Below are 16,165 nucleotides of genomic sequence, written 5' to 3' on the forward strand. Positions count from 1 at the left end.
AGAGGAGAGGGGGCGAGAGGACAAGAGAGGAGGCCGAGGCCGAACAGGGGTGAGAAGAGAGGAGAGGAGAAAGATGAGAGGGGACACATAAGGCATTTAAAATAACTTATTTTGAAAAGCAATGCCTATGGTGGAATATGGTGAGGATTATTTAATTTTTATTTAATGACGTGTCAGTTTATATAATAAATGACGTGGTAAAATAATGACATGGCAGATGACGTTGTGTCAATCTATGTTTACTGCACTGATGACATGGCGACACATAAGCAGTCAAAGCTTATGTGTTACTTTTGACTGCACACATAGGCATTTGACAGGTAGTTTTAAAAATATTTTGATGACTTCAGTATTTTTAAAAATAATTTATTTTAAATAGGTATTTTAGGAAAATTCGCTTTCATTTATTAGCTAACTGTATACGTAGGTAAAAGCAGAGAGAGCTCTGTTGTCACGCCACTCCCACAAACTGCAGTGGACTGGCAGAAACCGCGTTCGCTTATTTTTCAATGGAATCAGCGGCACTTTTACACGCTTCGGAGCATCTGCAGTGCAATCTGTCTCCAGCTCAGGAACGGATATCCAGAAACACGACCGAAGCTTCCAACAAGTCCTTCCTCCCTCTATTTAAGGCACCCAAATGCTAAATCATTTTCATCACAAACCCTGCTCTGCATATTCTACACGGCTACACCACTCATCTCTTCCCCCATCAGTCATGGCTCCCTTTTCCTCCAATGCCCTTAATCTTTTACTCGCGTTGGTGTTTGCTGGCTCTTTGATGGCTGCCTCCGCCGGCAATTTCCACTCCGACTTTGACATCACCTGGGGTGACGGCAGAGGCAAGATACTAAACGACGGAGATTTGCTCACTCTGTCTCTTGACAAGGCCTCTGGCTCCGGTTTTCGGTCCAAGAACGAGTATCTCTTCGGAAAGATTGATATGCAGTTGAAGCTTGTCCCGGGCAATTCTGCAGGCACTGTGACTGCTTACTATGTTAGTGTTTGCCTCTCTCTCTCTCTCTCTCTCTCTCGCTTTCAATTCAACGAGTATTTTTCCGCTAAAAATGTCTTAAGTTGTCACAATCCTCAAGTCTTATGATTTTGGTCCAAATATTACAGCTTTCATCGAAAGGATCGACATGGGACGAGATTGATTTCGAATTCCTGGGTAACCTCAGCGGGCAACCTTACACTATTCACACCAATGTTTTTGCGCAAGGAAAGGGAAACAGGGAGCAGCAGTTCCATCTCTGGTTCGACCCCACCGAAGACTTCCATACTTACTCCATCTTGTGGAACTCACGGCGCATTATGTAAGCCTCCTTATTATTTCTTTATCATTACATATTCACCTCCAATTCCATGTATATGTTTCTCACAAGGTTCTGCTTCTCTGCAACAGCTTCTCAGTCGATGGAACTCCCCTTAGAGAATTCAAAAACGCAGAGTCTCTTGGCGTCCCCTTCCCCAAGAACCAGCCCATGAGGATTTACTCCAGCTTGTGGAACGCGGACGACTGGGCAACACAGGGTGGGCGCGTGAAGACAGATTGGAGTAACGCACCCTTCACCGCCTCCTACAGAAAATTCAATGCCAATGCTTGCATCAAGTCTTCAGGGGCCTCTTCTTGCGACCCAAAAAGTTCGTGGTTGATGGAAGAGCTGGACGAGACTAACCAAAACAAGCTGAAATGGGTTCAAGAAAACTACATGATCTACAACTACTGCACTGACACCCAGCGTTTCCCCCAAGGTCTTCCTCCCGAGTGCCAGCTATCTTAAAGAGAAAGGAGATCATCTGCCCATCTGCATCTCTGTATATAAATTTTTTGTAATTTTCAATTGTTTTGCATCGTGCTCTAGTCCGATGTATTGTTTGATTCTTTATTCATTTTGTTTCTGTCAAATTTATTTCCAATAAAATTGAGAAAGGCAAATTAGAGAGTATTTGTGGGTTTCCACTTGTCTCTTTTAACTGATATAATGACAGTTAACTTGTTTAAAATAAATAAATTGGGTTTGCTGTTGTGAATATGAGATTAGGGGTGGGCACCAAATTGGGTTTTATGGAGAATTTGAATTGATCCGAACAAAAAGCCCTGGGTTTGTGTTTCAGGTTTCATTCCATGGATCAGGAATGGAGCAGGATCGGGCACGGGTTTCCTCGAATCTGGACGATGATGAATGGGCTTGGAGTGAAGATGTGGAGATGGAGTTAGATTTTCAGGTTATGGGGGTTTTTATGGGTGCAGGTTTGTGTTTTCAAAAACCTCTGTAATTTGACTCAATCCTCCTGTAGCCCTACAGAACTAAGGAAGTATTGTTATTATTTTTACTGCTTGTTTTAGCATTTAGTCAAGGGGCTAGTTTGTAATATTACTTCGCAAGTTCGTCTGCTTTCATAGCTCAGTTGGTTAGAGCACCCGTTTAGTAAGCGGGAGGTCTTGAGTTCAAATCTCAATGAAAGCAATAAATTTTTATTGTCTTCTAACCTTGTTGACATAATTCCTCTTTCATTTTCATATGTTGTCTCTCTTCCATTGATGTTGAAAACTTTCACTTCTTTGTTTTTTACACCCTCCTGTCTTCTAACCAACCATTATAATTTCGAGCCATTTTACATTACATTTTATGAAGGTTTTCGCTCCCCACTTCTCTTCCATCTCGTCCAGAATTCGGAACACATCCGTTCCATTCGATTACTCAAGCGTGTTTACTGTAAATATGATTGGTTTCTCGCAATTGAATGGATAGGAATGACGATTATCCCATGGAAATTATTTCTAAAAGACATTTTTAATACGAAAGCATGAATCCACACCTAACGAAAAATTTATTCATATGGAGAGCAGCAATAATCTAACAGCAACAAATAATACAATATTGAATGAACGCAGGCGGCGGGCCTCTTATTTTGCACCGAGGAACAGAAGTACATCAATACTGCCATCATTCCCAAGAACTACCGGAATTTGCATTCAGGTGGGAAACTCTGGACGAAGCGCTTCACGTCAGAGCAGTAGTTGTATACCCTGTAATTCTTTCTCACCCATCTCAACCACCTATCGCTGGTTGCGTCCAGCTCTTGGGTCATCCATGCATCCGACTGTGATTGTGGAGACTTTGAAGCACAAGAGGATTTACCAGAAGACCACACGCAGGCATTCGCGTTGAAGTTTCTGTACCAAGCGGTGAAAGGTGCATTGCTCCAATCCGTTTTTACGCGCCCACCCTGTGTTGCCCAATCATCTGCGTTCCATAGGCTGGAGTGGATTCTCATGGGTTGGCTGGTGGGGAAGTTGACGCCCTTGTTCTCCATGTTTCTAAAGACCCTGATGGGAATGTTATCCACATAGAAGCTGAATGAAAGAAAAGAAAGCAAAATGTGAACACTAAATTAAGCAGAATATGCACTAGGGCAAGTAAAGAGTTAAGATCAACATCTTCAGCCTTTAGCTAGGGTCTTACATTATGTGTTTTGGGTTCCACAGGATGGAATAGGTGTGAAAATTCTTCGTGGGGTCGAACCACAGATGAAACTGCTCCTCTCTATTACCCTTTCCTTGCGTAAAGACGTTAGTGTGGAGAGTATAGGGTTGTCCGCTAACATTTCCGAGGAATTCGTAATCAATCTCGTCCCAAGTCGGCCCTTCTGAAGAAAGCTGTTGTGTGAATACGAAGACAAGCAACATGAGATTTGAAAAGAAGGAAAATCATACCATGCTCACGAAACAACGATAACATTTATAGTAATGCAGTAAACTTACATAATAGGCCGTAACTGTTCCAGCAGAATTGCCGGGTACTAGCTTTAGTTGCATGTCAATCTTCCCGTAAAGATACTCGCTTTTAGACATGAACCCTGAGCCAGAGTTCTTGTCAAGGGAGAGAGAAAGCAGTTGTCCACGGCTTAGAATCTTACCACGACCATCACCCCATGTGATATCAAAATCTTGGTAGAAGTTAACAGCAGAAGCTAAAATCAAGTTAGAGCTCGCCAGCAGCAGCAGAAGCACGGCAGAAGTAGGAACGGAGACAAAGGAATCCACCATTTTTACTGATAAGAAAGTAGGGAGAGAACCAGAGCTGAGTTATAAAATGATGGAGGGGGAGCAAGCAATGGTACTTATATACACGAGGGAGGAATGATTAGAGAGGGAAGGGAAATAGTAAATCTCCCAATGAAGGTGTTTGTTAGATGTTCTAATAGAAGTTGTTGGTGCTGTTAAAAAGAAATCTCGACGTTTTTCCCCTCGTTTGGTGGGTTTGGCGGTAGGAAGGGTGGGCCTAGTCTCGCTTGACTGCTTTCGTTACCATAGCTGGCAAAGAATAAATTTCAGTTCCAGATTCTTTGTTTTTGAGGGGTTGTTCATGGCGATATGGATTTGGATTCGCTCTGGCCACTCAAACGCGTAGCTCACCGACGCAGAGTTTTGTCAGCCAAGGGATTGCGTGTTTGGCACTACAGCTAGCGTGCATGGGCAACTGCCAGACAGAAAAATCAAATCCTCATTTGCGATCTTAATCCTTATCTCTATCCGCGGATACAAATTTCCCCCCAGCCCCTGTTAATATAGCTTAAATATAGATATTAAGCACGAAGGTCAACAGTAACTATCCTTTATATTAGAAATCTAACGACGTTTCAAGAAGCTGGATATTAATTTCGAGCAATTGTTTTATCTGGAGCTACACGGGATCGGTTGGTTAAAATGCGTTCAATCAGTACCCGGTTATTGGAACCAATTGTGTTAAAAGGTCGACCTGTTAGAGAGAGGCGCAACGTGAATATTAAAGACAGACAGCCAATTTCAACACTGGTACCTTTGGTGCTGGATAAAACACTAATTAATTAGTAAATATTTATTCAATTTTGTTATTCATTTTTTTCTTATCATGTGTTCATAATTGATATTCATTTCAACTCATTAATAACTTTCCTTGGTTGAATATATGATTCATTAAATGTAACAAATGCAGGTGACGGTAGTTCCATGCCTCTCCACTTAGTATATAATAACCATACGTGCCAATAATATTTCTGTCATTCTGTAGTAACAGGGAATCTCAGGCTCTCGTTTTATAGTGGGTTTCTGCTCTTGGGGAGCTTCAGAGAATGAAAGAAGCTTGAGATACGCGTAGCCTTCGTTCGACCTTTTAGTCCTATTAAAGAGGATGAAACTTGTTACAAATCAACTGACGCGGCACCAAGTTCTGGCTTCCATGACCCGTCACCCAGTTCAATCAGACACTTAAACCCCACCTTCATGGGTTTTTCCTTGTGTCTCCAGGAACGGCATTAGATTTGTTCGACGTCACATCTCTTCTATAGCAGTCCAATCTTTCTCTTCTCACCTCTTCTGTCCACATTCAAACCGTATTTGTCACCATAGCCATTAGTTACTGAAGACGCCTCTTGAGCTGCTTTCTAGTTTTGTATTTCTGGGCTCTGGCGGAAATTTCTATCAGGATTTCGACATCATATGGGGTGATGGTCTTGCCAATATCATAACCGGAGGCGAGATGCTGACTCTTTCCCTTGACAAGGCTTCTAGCTCCCGCTTCAAATCCAAGAAAAATCTCTATGGGAAGATAGATATGCAGCTGAAGCTTGCCCTAGGCCACTCGGCCCACATGGTCCCACCTGGTCACTGCTTACTATGTGAGCGATGATCTGAGTCGACAGCGTTAACTTTTAACATCGTTGTGAAAAATTTACAGAAAGTGATAATCTTGTTGGAAAATAAATGACGCTCTTTTTATCTCTATTTAAAGTCTTTATAAATTTCTGAATTTTCTCACAGAGAGACGGAAGAAGAAAGAACATCATCTATAACTCTATCTGTATTCAATTTTATCTTCTTCTTATCATTTTACATAAATTACCGAGGTATTTATAGACATCAAGAGTAAATACACACCACATAAACCTCTGTTACATGGCAAATTCATTGCTATTCATTTTCTGGTTCTTCAAACATCTTTGCCAGCTCAACGACCTTATCTTTTGGAAACCAACTTAGCTACGTACTTAACTCTTAAACTTGATCCTCAACTCCAAATAGATTTCTGAATCTTCTAAACTTTTTCCTTCCTTTTGTGTTTTTTCTGCATAAGCTTGCAATATTCTTCTCACATCCTTTTAATTTTTTATCATTTCTTTAAAGACAATTATGTTATGCACCTAGCCAATACTACCTTAAAGACTGGCCTGTTAGGAGCGAAAGACATAGGTACTTAACCCAGGACCATAACATCACACCCCTCCTTCACGGGCCGACGTCTACAACGGCCCACTTGCGACGGCCCACTCCGCCAAGGTCGCCCCATCCGCACGTGTGATGGCCTACTCCGTCAAGGTCGCCCCCTCCGGGATTCAAACGCGCGATGAAGGAGCTAGCTCTGATACCAAATGTTATGCACCTACCCAATACCACCCAAAAGACTGGTCTGTTAGGAGCGGAAGACATAGGTACTTAACCCAAGACCATAACAAACTACTACTCCGAACTAGTCTCAAATGCCTACATATGTAAGGATTCGAACTCACCTCTAGGAGACAAACCTTCTTCACCTTCTCGACTCTTTCGTAAGAGGTTTGCAACTTCTTCTCCACCTCTCTCGCGAACGTTGCACTTGAGACCATCATCTAATCTTCAATAGATGAGGTAGAGAACCTTTTTTATCTCTCTTTCTTGAATCCTTCAAAGTTGTCTTTTGCTCTTATGTAAGAGCATCCTTTCATCCTCTCGTTCTGGCTTACTAAAGCCTTTTTTCAATGATGTATCAGACATCATGTGCTCCAAGAAGAGCCTTCTTGGAGGGGTGTCTGACATATTTCTCAATAAAGAAAACTTTTGTAATTTATTTCAAGGTTTACACATTATCATATCAAAGCTCTCGATGATACGAATCCAACGCCTCCAAAATCACCTCAATCGGACGTCAAACGAGCTGTCACGGGCCACAAGAAGATTGCTGAGGCAACTCACCGAATTCAACCGAACCAACAAAGTTGAGTGAGAACCAAAAGACGAACCAGACCGTTGTCTATTGAGCAGAACGGGTTGAACCGGAGTTGGGTTAAGCGTAACCAGACCGGGTTGGGTGGAACGAAACCGCGTTAAGTGAGACAAAACACTAGACCGGATTGAACCGAGTTAAACCGAACTAGGTTGGAATGAAAAGACAACCCAGACCATTGTCTTCTTCCCCGTGATGCAGTTTTTAACAGCGCGGGATGAAATTTTTGGGACCTTCTATGGCAACGGTAGTTGGGGAGCGCACGATGGCGTGAAACTGACCACTGCAACAGTGGGGGGATGCGCGGTGGCACGAAACTGGCGACGGACAAATTTTTTCCTATGTTCTGCAAAGAGAAAATAGAGACTGAGCTTCAGGTTCGACGAGGGCAATGACGTCAGTGACGGCGACGGAACCAAGCTCTAATACCATTGTTGGAAAATAAACGACGTTTTTTTTCTCTCTCTCTCTCTCTCTCTTTAACATTTTTGTAAAATTCTCAATTTTCTCACCGAGAGACGGAAGAAGAAGAACAACATCTATTACTCTCTCTGTATTCAATTCTATATTCTTGTTATCATTTTACATATAGTAAATACATACCACATAAACCTCTATTACATGGCAAATTCATTGTCATTCATTTTCTAGATTTTCAAACTTCTTTGCTAATTCAACATTCTTATCTCTTGGAAACAAACTTAGCTACTGACTTATCAGTTAATTTTGAAGTTTCCTTAAGTTGGGCTTGATCATGAATCATAGATCAAGTTTATGATTTAACAAATCTACTTGTGCTTGTTGCAACTTTCATCACAAGTACTGAGATGGGACGAAATCGACTTCGAGTTTCTTGGAAACGTTAGTGGACAACCTCACACAATCCACCTTCCTTGAGAGAACAGAGAAATCCAAATTCACTAGTGGTTCGACCCCTCTAAAGCATTCCATATTTGCTCCATCTCATGGAACTCAAACACACAATGTAAGTACTCTAACAACATATCGATGTTATTCTATATATATATATATGTGTGTGTGTCCCGTTCTCTCTCTCTCTCTCTTTCTTTATATATAGTTGATCCAATACTAAAAGTCATTTAGTGTAAAACATGCAAAACACTATCAGAATTATCCGATCATGATCAACAACTATCTCAACCATCCGAGCAACTGCTACCTCAGTCGTTTCGCATATTTCACACCAAATAGTTTTTTGTATCGGATCTGTTATGTGTATATATATATATACAAAGAGAGAGAGCGAGAGAGAGAGAGGCAAAAGGTTGCTCCCGTTCGCCTCCCCTTCCTCTTTTCTTTCCCTATCTTCTTCTTTCGAATAATCCCTTGCCTAACCCATCGCTCACCCCATTCCCATTCACACGCCATCGCCTTGCCGTCCCTAAGCTCCGCAGCCTTGCCTCGCGTCACCTCACCGTCGTCCAATCTCCCCTTCCATCAAGCATCACTATCATCCTCTTCCTCGGCGTCACCAGTCATTTCGAGAGGCGCCTAGTCCTTTCTTGGCTATTTCATTACGTTTTTCCTCTTCCACTAAAGCTTCTCTCAGAGTCTCTATCGTCGTCTGGTTGACATTCAATTGCAAGGTATGTATGAATCGGGCTTAATCAAACTTGCACCTTATCTATTTAGTTATTTATTTATTTATTTTTGCAAAGATCTGTTAGAGAACATGAAGATTATTCAGCTAGCTTACATTTTGATTTTACTTTGTCTGCTTAGAATAATTGTTTGTCTACTAACATTATTCTAAGCAGACAAAGCAAAATCAAATTTTAAGCTAGACGAATAATCTTCCTGTTCTCTAACAGAGCTTTACAAAAAATAAAAATAAATATACAAATTGATAAGGTGCAAATTTGATTATGCCTGGTTTGATTCTTGCAATGGAATGGCAACTCGACATCGATGGAGACTATGGGAGAAGTTTTGATAGAAGAGGAAAAATGTAATGAAAGAACAAAGAAAGGATTAGGCGCCGTTGGGAATGAGTGGTAACGGCAAGGAAGAGGACTACGGTGAGGCTCGGCGGAAGGGAATGAGGCAAGGCGAGGCTGCGGGGCTTAGGCGAGGGTGATGGCAATGGCGTGAGTACGGGAAAGGGACGAGCGATGGGTTAGGCGAGGGTGATGGCAATGGCGTGCGTACGGGAATGGGAAGAACGATGGGTTAGGCGAGCCATTAGGCGAGAAATGAAAAGAGAAAAAAAAAAAAAAAAAACACAGAGCGGGGAGTGCAACCTTTCGCCTCCGTGGTGGATCAAAGATGGGACAGCCAGAATAATCGATTCGTATTTTTTTCATGAAACCGGGTTTCGTATCCGATCATCCCTATATATATATATGTGTGTCTGTATTTGGGTTTTTTACCAAAATACTAGTTTTAAAAAACTTATTTATGACAACGACGACCTCAACTTATTTGCAAAACTACTGAACTTTTACCTGTCCACGGTACATGTGGACAGTCAAAGGCGATACGTAAGTTTTGACTGCTTACGTGTCAACACCTCATTAGTGCGGTATGGTAGTTGAACACATGGGCTGCCACGTCATTATTTTTACACTTTATCTGACATGTCATCTGACACAACATTATCAATTTCCTTCTTTGTTCCATCATCTCTCGCCACGTCAACTCACTCCACGTAAGCCCTCCTTTATATTTTTTTCGTTCTAATGTTTTTTCCTCGATCTATCTCCTCTCCTCCTTTCACCCTCGCTCCTGCTGCCGCCACTCGGCCACGACCACCGCCCTACTACCGCTGCTCGGCCTCGGCCTCGCCCTCAACACCCCCCTCTCAACCGCTCTCTCTTCGTCTCAGCCTCATCTCTCGTTCTTCTCCTCTGTTCCGCTCTGTTCATCCTCTCGCCACCCCCTCTCTTAATACCCTATCATTTCACTCTCTCGTAGCCCCTTCTCTCAAAACCGAAGCCCTACTCACCCTCCAAACCCGAATTTGAATTTCATAAACCGATTTAGGAGGGTAATTTTTTAAGGTTTTTGTTAATTGAATCTAATTATTGTATTTAATTATAATATTGATTTGAATTTAGGTGTTTATTTACTGATTTGATTTTTTGTGTTACTGTATAATTTTTTATTTTATGTTAATGAAATTTCAGCCAAATTAAAATTATGCAACACAGGGTGGGCGTGTCAAAACCGATTGGAATGATGCGCCCTTCATCCCCTCCTACAGAAACTTTAATGCTAACGCCTGCGTGTGGTCTTCTGGTGTGTTTTCTTGTGGCTCGAAATCTCCCGATTCAGTGCCTGATAATTCCTGGTTGAACTACGAGTCCGATTCAAACAACCGGAAATTGTTGAGATGGGTGCAGAAGAATTACATGGTCTATGACTACTGTGCCGATCTGAACCGTTTTCCTCTAGGTCTACCAGCCGAATGTAAATGACAGTAATTCCATTTGATAAAAAAGATATATCGTAGTACTTGTATCAATGTACAGCAGGAAATGATGTTCCTAGTATGCACTTTCAAAGGTAACACATAAGTTTTGACCCATGTAATCACCTCACATCAACACGTAAAGAGTTTAACCACGTGTCACCCGCCACATCATCAAGAAGCCACGTCATCCTCACATTGTGTTTTCCATCTCGTTATCTTTCTAAATCTTGCAAAGATTTTACCATTCTGGAATGCAAACTATCGTGTTCATACAGCGTCAGTTAATTAGTTTTTGCTTTAAGCTTACTAAGCCAAGTCGTTCCACTACACTCACCCCTGAGTAAATATTTTAAGAGTTGAAAGAATCATGGCATCCTTCAATAATTTCTCTGAACTGCAGAATGGTTTTATTGATCGGTATATAATACCATATACTAACAAATATGCATATTACAGATGGTATATCTCCCTAAGATAGGTGGCACTCAGGAGGGAGGCCCTGTGGGAAACGCCGGGTGTCAGTGCAGTAGTTGTAGATCATGTAGTTTTCCCTCACCCATTTCAATTTGTTTTTGTTCCTCTCGTCCAGCTCTTCCGTCAACCAGGAGCTTTTCGAGTCACAAGAAGAGGCCCCCGAAGACCAGACGCATGCATTTGCATTGAAATTTCTGTAGGAGGTGGTGAAGGGTGCTTTACTCCAATCTGTTTTCACACGACCACCCTGTGTTGCCCAGTCGTCTGCGTTCCACAAGCTGGAGTAAATCCTCATGGGCTGATTCTTGGGGAAGGGGACGCCAAGCGACTCTGCGTTTTTGAATTCTCTAATGGGAGTTCCATCGACTGAGAAGCTGTTGCACAGAAGCATAACCTTGTGAGAAACATATGCATGGAATTGGAGGTGAATATGTAATGATAAAGAAAAAGGGAAGGAGGCTTACATGATGCGCTGTGAGTTCCACAAGATGGAATAAGTATGGAATTCCTCGGTGGGATCGAACCAGAGATGGAACTGCTGCTCCCTGTTTCCCTTTCCTTGCGCAAACACATTGGTGTGTACGGTGTACGGTTGTCCACTGAGATTTCCCAGGAATTCGAAATCAATCTCATCCCATGTCGACCCTTTCGATGAAAGCTGCCGTATTTTGGACCAAAATCACGAGACTTCAGGATTATGACATTTTAAAGGAAAATGGAGTCTTTCTTAGCTCGAGTGAAATAAACACAGAGAGGCGTGCAAATACTTACATAGTAGGCAGTGACGGTGCCTGCAGAATTGCCAGGGACTAGCTTCAATTCCATATCGATCTTTCCTAAGAGATACTCTTTCTTGGACTGAAAACCAGAGCCAGAAGCTTTGTCAAGGGACAGGGTAAGCAACTTTCCGTTATTCAGTATCTTTCCTCTGCCTTCACCCCAGGTGATGTCAAAGTCGGAGTAGAAATTGCCAGCGGAGGCGGCCATCAAAGAGCCAGCAAACACCAACGCCAGCAAAACACTAGAGGAATCGGAGGAAAGGGGAGTCATATTAACTGAAGGGGAAAGAGATGACCACTTCTGTAGATGACACGGAACTGGATTTCTGATGACAAAGATTTGAGAGACGCGGGCGTTATATAGAGGCAGGAAGGAGTTGTTGTTGGAAGCTTCCGTCGGGTTTTGAGTGCTGGTCTCCGCGTTTGAGTTGGCGACAGGTTATAAGGCTCCTGGTTCATCTTTCAAAAGAAAAGACTGGAGCTCCCAATGATGGCTACGCAGATGGTAGTGGACCATCTGTTGGTAGTAGTTCAGTGGCGTGACGAAAGAGCCCGGTTCTTCTTCTAAGATAATGGCTCTATTACCCACCGACTCTTTACACTGCTGGTGCACCTTGATTGATTGACATTTTAATGCTCCTTAGGCACTTGGCAATTTCCAGCAACGGCTACATGTAAAACTGCGTTCCATCGGATGGAACGGAACCATCTCTTCTTTCCTCTTGATGGTCAACGTGGAGTGAAAACTCTGTTTTTTAAGGAAGAGAAGCTGTTTCCTTGTCGCTTATACTTTTCGATTTTAGAAGTATGTCTCAAGTGTACGAAAGTCTCAAACCTTTTTAACGAATATTAGGTAGAAATAGATTAAAATAATTGGTCGAGGTTCTTTGATCAATTGTCTCATTGAAAAAATTCCTGTGGATAATTGATGCATTTCCTCTGTAAAAAAACTACAGTAAAGTTTCCCTCTGATTCACGAGCTGCTCCACTCTGATATTCTTTTGGCATATACTGTGGTTGTCTACCAGAGATACTCAACTTGGTAGGTTAGAATTAGATTCGTTAATCACATAAATAATCTCTTAAGGTTTAGGGAAGACTAATAGGGTTTATACGTCACATCTCCTCCTGTTTTTGTGCCATTGCACTTCTTTTACTATTGCATGCTTCATCACTTGAATGGAGCATTGACTAATTTTTAATTTTTTTCTAGTTCTGCCACTAATGGGCGTTGAGTTTATCTGAAGTTTGTAATTAGTGTGAAACTAATGAAACCGCGTTTCTCACTAAATGCGGTTCATCCATTAAATGGTAGGTAGTTTTCAAGCGTGCAAGGAAGATTGCAAGCATTTTCGGTTGAAAATCAACCCCAGCATTTGGGGGGGCCCAGCCCGTGTGGGCCTACATGTGGATAATGCGTGACTGAAATAGAGTGAAAGAAAGAGGAGAAAAGGAAGGTAGAGGAAGGGCACCGAAGAGGAGAAACTTTGGTCCCACCAGAGATGCTGCGGTGAGAAGCAGCGTGAAGGCTCAAGCATCGCCGTTGCCGGAAAACAAGAGGCTCCTCACCGTTGTGAGAAGCGAAGTTGTTGCTGGGAGGGTAGCAGGTCGTCGTTGCCGGTGTTGTTGGTCACTGGTATTGCTGGAAGAATAGATCTCTCGGGCTTGGGCTTGCTGTAACAGTGCATCGTTGTGCGCTGTGTGAGTGGAAGAAGCAAGAGGTTGTTAAACCAGAAAGGAGGTTCTTTTCTCATATACTATTTCTGTTTAATACCTTGTTTATGTATTGTGCAGTGAGAATGTATATATGTCAAATTTTTTTATTTGTATTCAGTACGAGAACTGAGCAGAACAATAATTTTAGTGCTGTGATTGTGAAATTTATTCAACAATTGGTATTAGAGCGGAACGGTCAGGGACCATTGTTTGTTTTTGTGAAGCTATCTTGAGTTGTGAGCAGTAAGCTTGTCTAGTTTGAAAATTTGCTTTAGCTAAACAAATGGGAGAAGTCACCAACTTGTTTGTCAAAGCCAATGAAGGAAAACTAGTTATTGTGTTAGTGTATGTGGATGATTTGATCTTAACTGGTGATAATGAGGCAGAACTTCTTCAGACGAAGAAGAATCTATCAGTTCTTTTCCAGATGAAAGAACTTGGCCAGCTCAAGCATTTTCTTGGTCTAGTGGTTGATTGCACACAAGAAAGAATACTTCTATGTCAACAAAAATATGCCAAAGATCTGTTGAAGAAGTTTAGAATGCTTGAATGCAAGCTGAATTCAACGCCGATGGAGCCAAATGCCAAAATGTGTGCACATGAAGGAAAATTTTTTGAAGATGCGACGATGTATCGACAATTGGTAGGTAGTCTGATCTACTTAACCTTGACTCAACCAGACATATCCTATGCAGTTGGCGTGATGATTCGGTACATGCAAGATCCAAAGAAGCCTCATTTGGAAGCAGTTCGTCGAATTTTAAAATATGTGAAGAGTACAATTTGACTATAGTCTTTTGTACAACAAAGGTAAAGACTGCAAGTTAGTTGGCTACTGTGATGCTGACTATGTAGGAGATCATGACACCAGGAGGTCCACAACTGGGTATGTGTTTAAGCTTGGGTCTGGAACAATTTCTTGGTGTAGCAAGAGACAGCCGACGGTATCATTGTCAACCACTAAAGCTGAGTATCGAGCAGCAGCACTGGCAACTCAAGAGAGTACCTAGTTGATACAATTGATGAATAATCTACACCAACCAGTAAAGTATGCAGTCCCATTGTATTATGACAATCAGTCGGCAATTCGTTTGGCAGAGAATCCGGTATTTTATGCTAGAACTAAACATATTGAAGTGCACTATCATTTTATCAGAGAAAAGGTTCTGTAAGAAGAAATTGAGATGAGACAGATCAAGACGGATGATCGAGTTGCGGACTTGTTCACTAAGAATTCGAGTATAGGAAAGTTCAAAAATTTTCGAGATCATCTCGGCATAGTATCATTAGTGAGAGTTGGTGTTGAGGGGGAGTGTTGAAAATCAACCCTAGCCATTTGGGGGGCCCACATGTAGATAATGTGTCGGGAGAGAGATTCAGTAAGGTTGAAATAAGGTGAGGTAAGGGAAAAATAAGGAAGTAGTAGAAAACAGAAAAGTGAAAAAATTCGGGGCTGAAATAGAGTGAAAGAAAGAGGAGAAAAGGAAGGTAGGGGAAGAGTACTGAAGAGGAGAAACTTCGGTCCCACCAGAGACGCTACGGTGAGAAGCAACGTGAAGGCTCGAGTGTCGCCGATGCTGGAAGACAGGAGGTTCCTCACCGTTATGAGAAGCGAAGCTACTGCCGGGAGGGTAGTAGGTCGTCGTTGCCAGTGCTGTTGGTCGTTGGTGTTGCTGGAAGAACAGATTTCTCAGGCTTGGGCTTGCTGTAACAGTGCGTCGTTGTGCGCTATGTGAGCGGAAGAAGCAAGAGGCTGTCAAACGAGAAAGGAGGTTATTTTCTCATATATTGTTTCTGTTTAATACCTTGTTTATGTATTGTGCAATGATAATGTATGTGTCAAAAAAATTTATTTGTATTATGTACGAGAACTGTGCAGGACAGTAATTTTAGTGTTGTGATTGTGAAATTTATTCAACATTTTCATCCCTGTACTTGAGTCTTTTTTCAATAATTAGTGTAAGACGAGAACACCAACTATCTACTGTGGCGTTAGAAACCCTTGATATATATCGACACTGGCGTTTAGGACGGTTTCAACATCGTCGGCGCTACAGTTCTTCGGATTGTTCTTTTGTATTTCGTCTGGGCTGAGTGAGCCTTCCATCTTTTTCCAACACCCATTTGGTGCAGGCATCATCTCCAGGTGGTGAGCGATCACGAAGCTCCTCAGTTTGGTAGATCATCTTCGGGCCCTTTCCGTGAATAGAAAATTTCATTACTTTCTCTAACTGCTTTGTCTGGTATAGCAAACTACAAAAAGAAGAGGTGAAGCAAAAGAATGAAAGCAAATTATTGATGCGTGGAATGAACGACATATAGAGTCAAAGTGGAGTTTGGAATCGAGGAATCAAATCCACAGAATGCGTTTATGGGAACTAAGGACTCGGCAATAATAGAGAGATACACACAATCGATGGAACTAAGAACTAGTGACATGGTTAGTGTAAATAATTCACCACACTGTCTGGGGTGAGATTTCTCATTAATTTATAACAATTACAAAGATATACACTTGATTACAATTGATATGATTTGTATAGGAAAGAAATGATTGGAGCTTAATTGGCTCCTGAAAGGAAGGCCCTAAATGGGCAATGATCCTGAATTGATTCTCAATCAATTAGCCTTAATTGATTGAGAATCAGTATCTTCAATAGTATCTTCAACAGCCCCCCGCAAACTAAGCGTCGGGTTAGGACAGACGTGAAGCTTGAAGCGAAAAAACTGAAAGAGAG

At 41.9% G+C, this 16,165-nt stretch overlaps 4 protein-coding genes and 1 non-coding gene across 5 annotated transcripts; 3 read left to right on the top strand and 2 right to left on the bottom strand.

The window, feature by feature from the left end:
- The first annotated feature begins 709 nt into the window (after positions 1 to 709).
- On the top strand, positions 710 to 1,929 carry LOC137945198 (probable xyloglucan endotransglucosylase/hydrolase protein 23). The gene is made up of 3 exons (XM_068790975.1): positions 710 to 997; positions 1,123 to 1,316; positions 1,406 to 1,929. The coding sequence occupies exons 1-3, from the start codon at positions 719 to 721 to the stop codon at positions 1,782 to 1,784; spliced, it is 852 nt and encodes a 283-aa protein (XP_068647076.1). The 5' UTR covers positions 710 to 718; the 3' UTR covers positions 1,785 to 1,929.
- Positions 1,930 to 2,397: 468 nt separating this feature from the next.
- TRNAT-AGU (transfer RNA threonine (anticodon AGU)) lies at positions 2,398 to 2,471 on the top strand. Its single transcript has one exon. It is a non-coding gene; the product is annotated as a tRNA-Thr (tRNA).
- Positions 2,472 to 2,820: 349 nt separating this feature from the next.
- Positions 2,821 to 4,078, bottom strand: LOC137947041 (xyloglucan endotransglucosylase protein 1-like). The gene is made up of 3 exons (XM_068793334.1): positions 3,770 to 4,078; positions 3,471 to 3,664; positions 2,821 to 3,361 (listed from the first exon to the last, which is right to left on the bottom strand). Exons 1-3 carry the CDS (start codon positions 4,052 to 4,054, stop codon positions 2,965 to 2,967), a joined length of 876 nt encoding a protein of 291 aa, XP_068649435.1. The 5' UTR covers positions 4,055 to 4,078; the 3' UTR covers positions 2,821 to 2,964.
- A 6,849-nt stretch (positions 4,079 to 10,927) lies between these two features.
- On the bottom strand, positions 10,928 to 11,982 carry LOC137945206 (probable xyloglucan endotransglucosylase/hydrolase protein 23). Its single transcript, XM_068790985.1, has 3 exons — positions 11,704 to 11,982; positions 11,397 to 11,590; positions 10,928 to 11,306 (listed from the first exon to the last, which is right to left on the bottom strand). The coding sequence occupies exons 1-3, from the start codon at positions 11,980 to 11,982 to the stop codon at positions 10,928 to 10,930; spliced, it is 852 nt and encodes a 283-aa protein (XP_068647086.1).
- Positions 11,983 to 13,710: 1,728 nt separating this feature from the next.
- LOC137946824 (uncharacterized mitochondrial protein AtMg00810-like) lies at positions 13,711 to 14,214 on the top strand. The gene has a single exon (XM_068793118.1). It carries the CDS (start codon positions 13,711 to 13,713, stop codon positions 14,212 to 14,214), a length of 504 nt encoding a protein of 167 aa, XP_068649219.1.
- The last annotated feature ends 1,951 nt before the right edge of the window (positions 14,215 to 16,165 follow it).

Source organism: Aristolochia californica, unplaced genomic scaffold (genome assembly GCF_029961685.1).
Source record: "Aristolochia californica isolate CCGP_79_NKW_82.1479 unplaced genomic scaffold, dmAriCali1.0.hap1 SCAF_12, whole genome shotgun sequence".
NCBI lineage: Eukaryota > Viridiplantae > Streptophyta > Magnoliopsida > Piperales > Aristolochiaceae > Aristolochia > Aristolochia californica.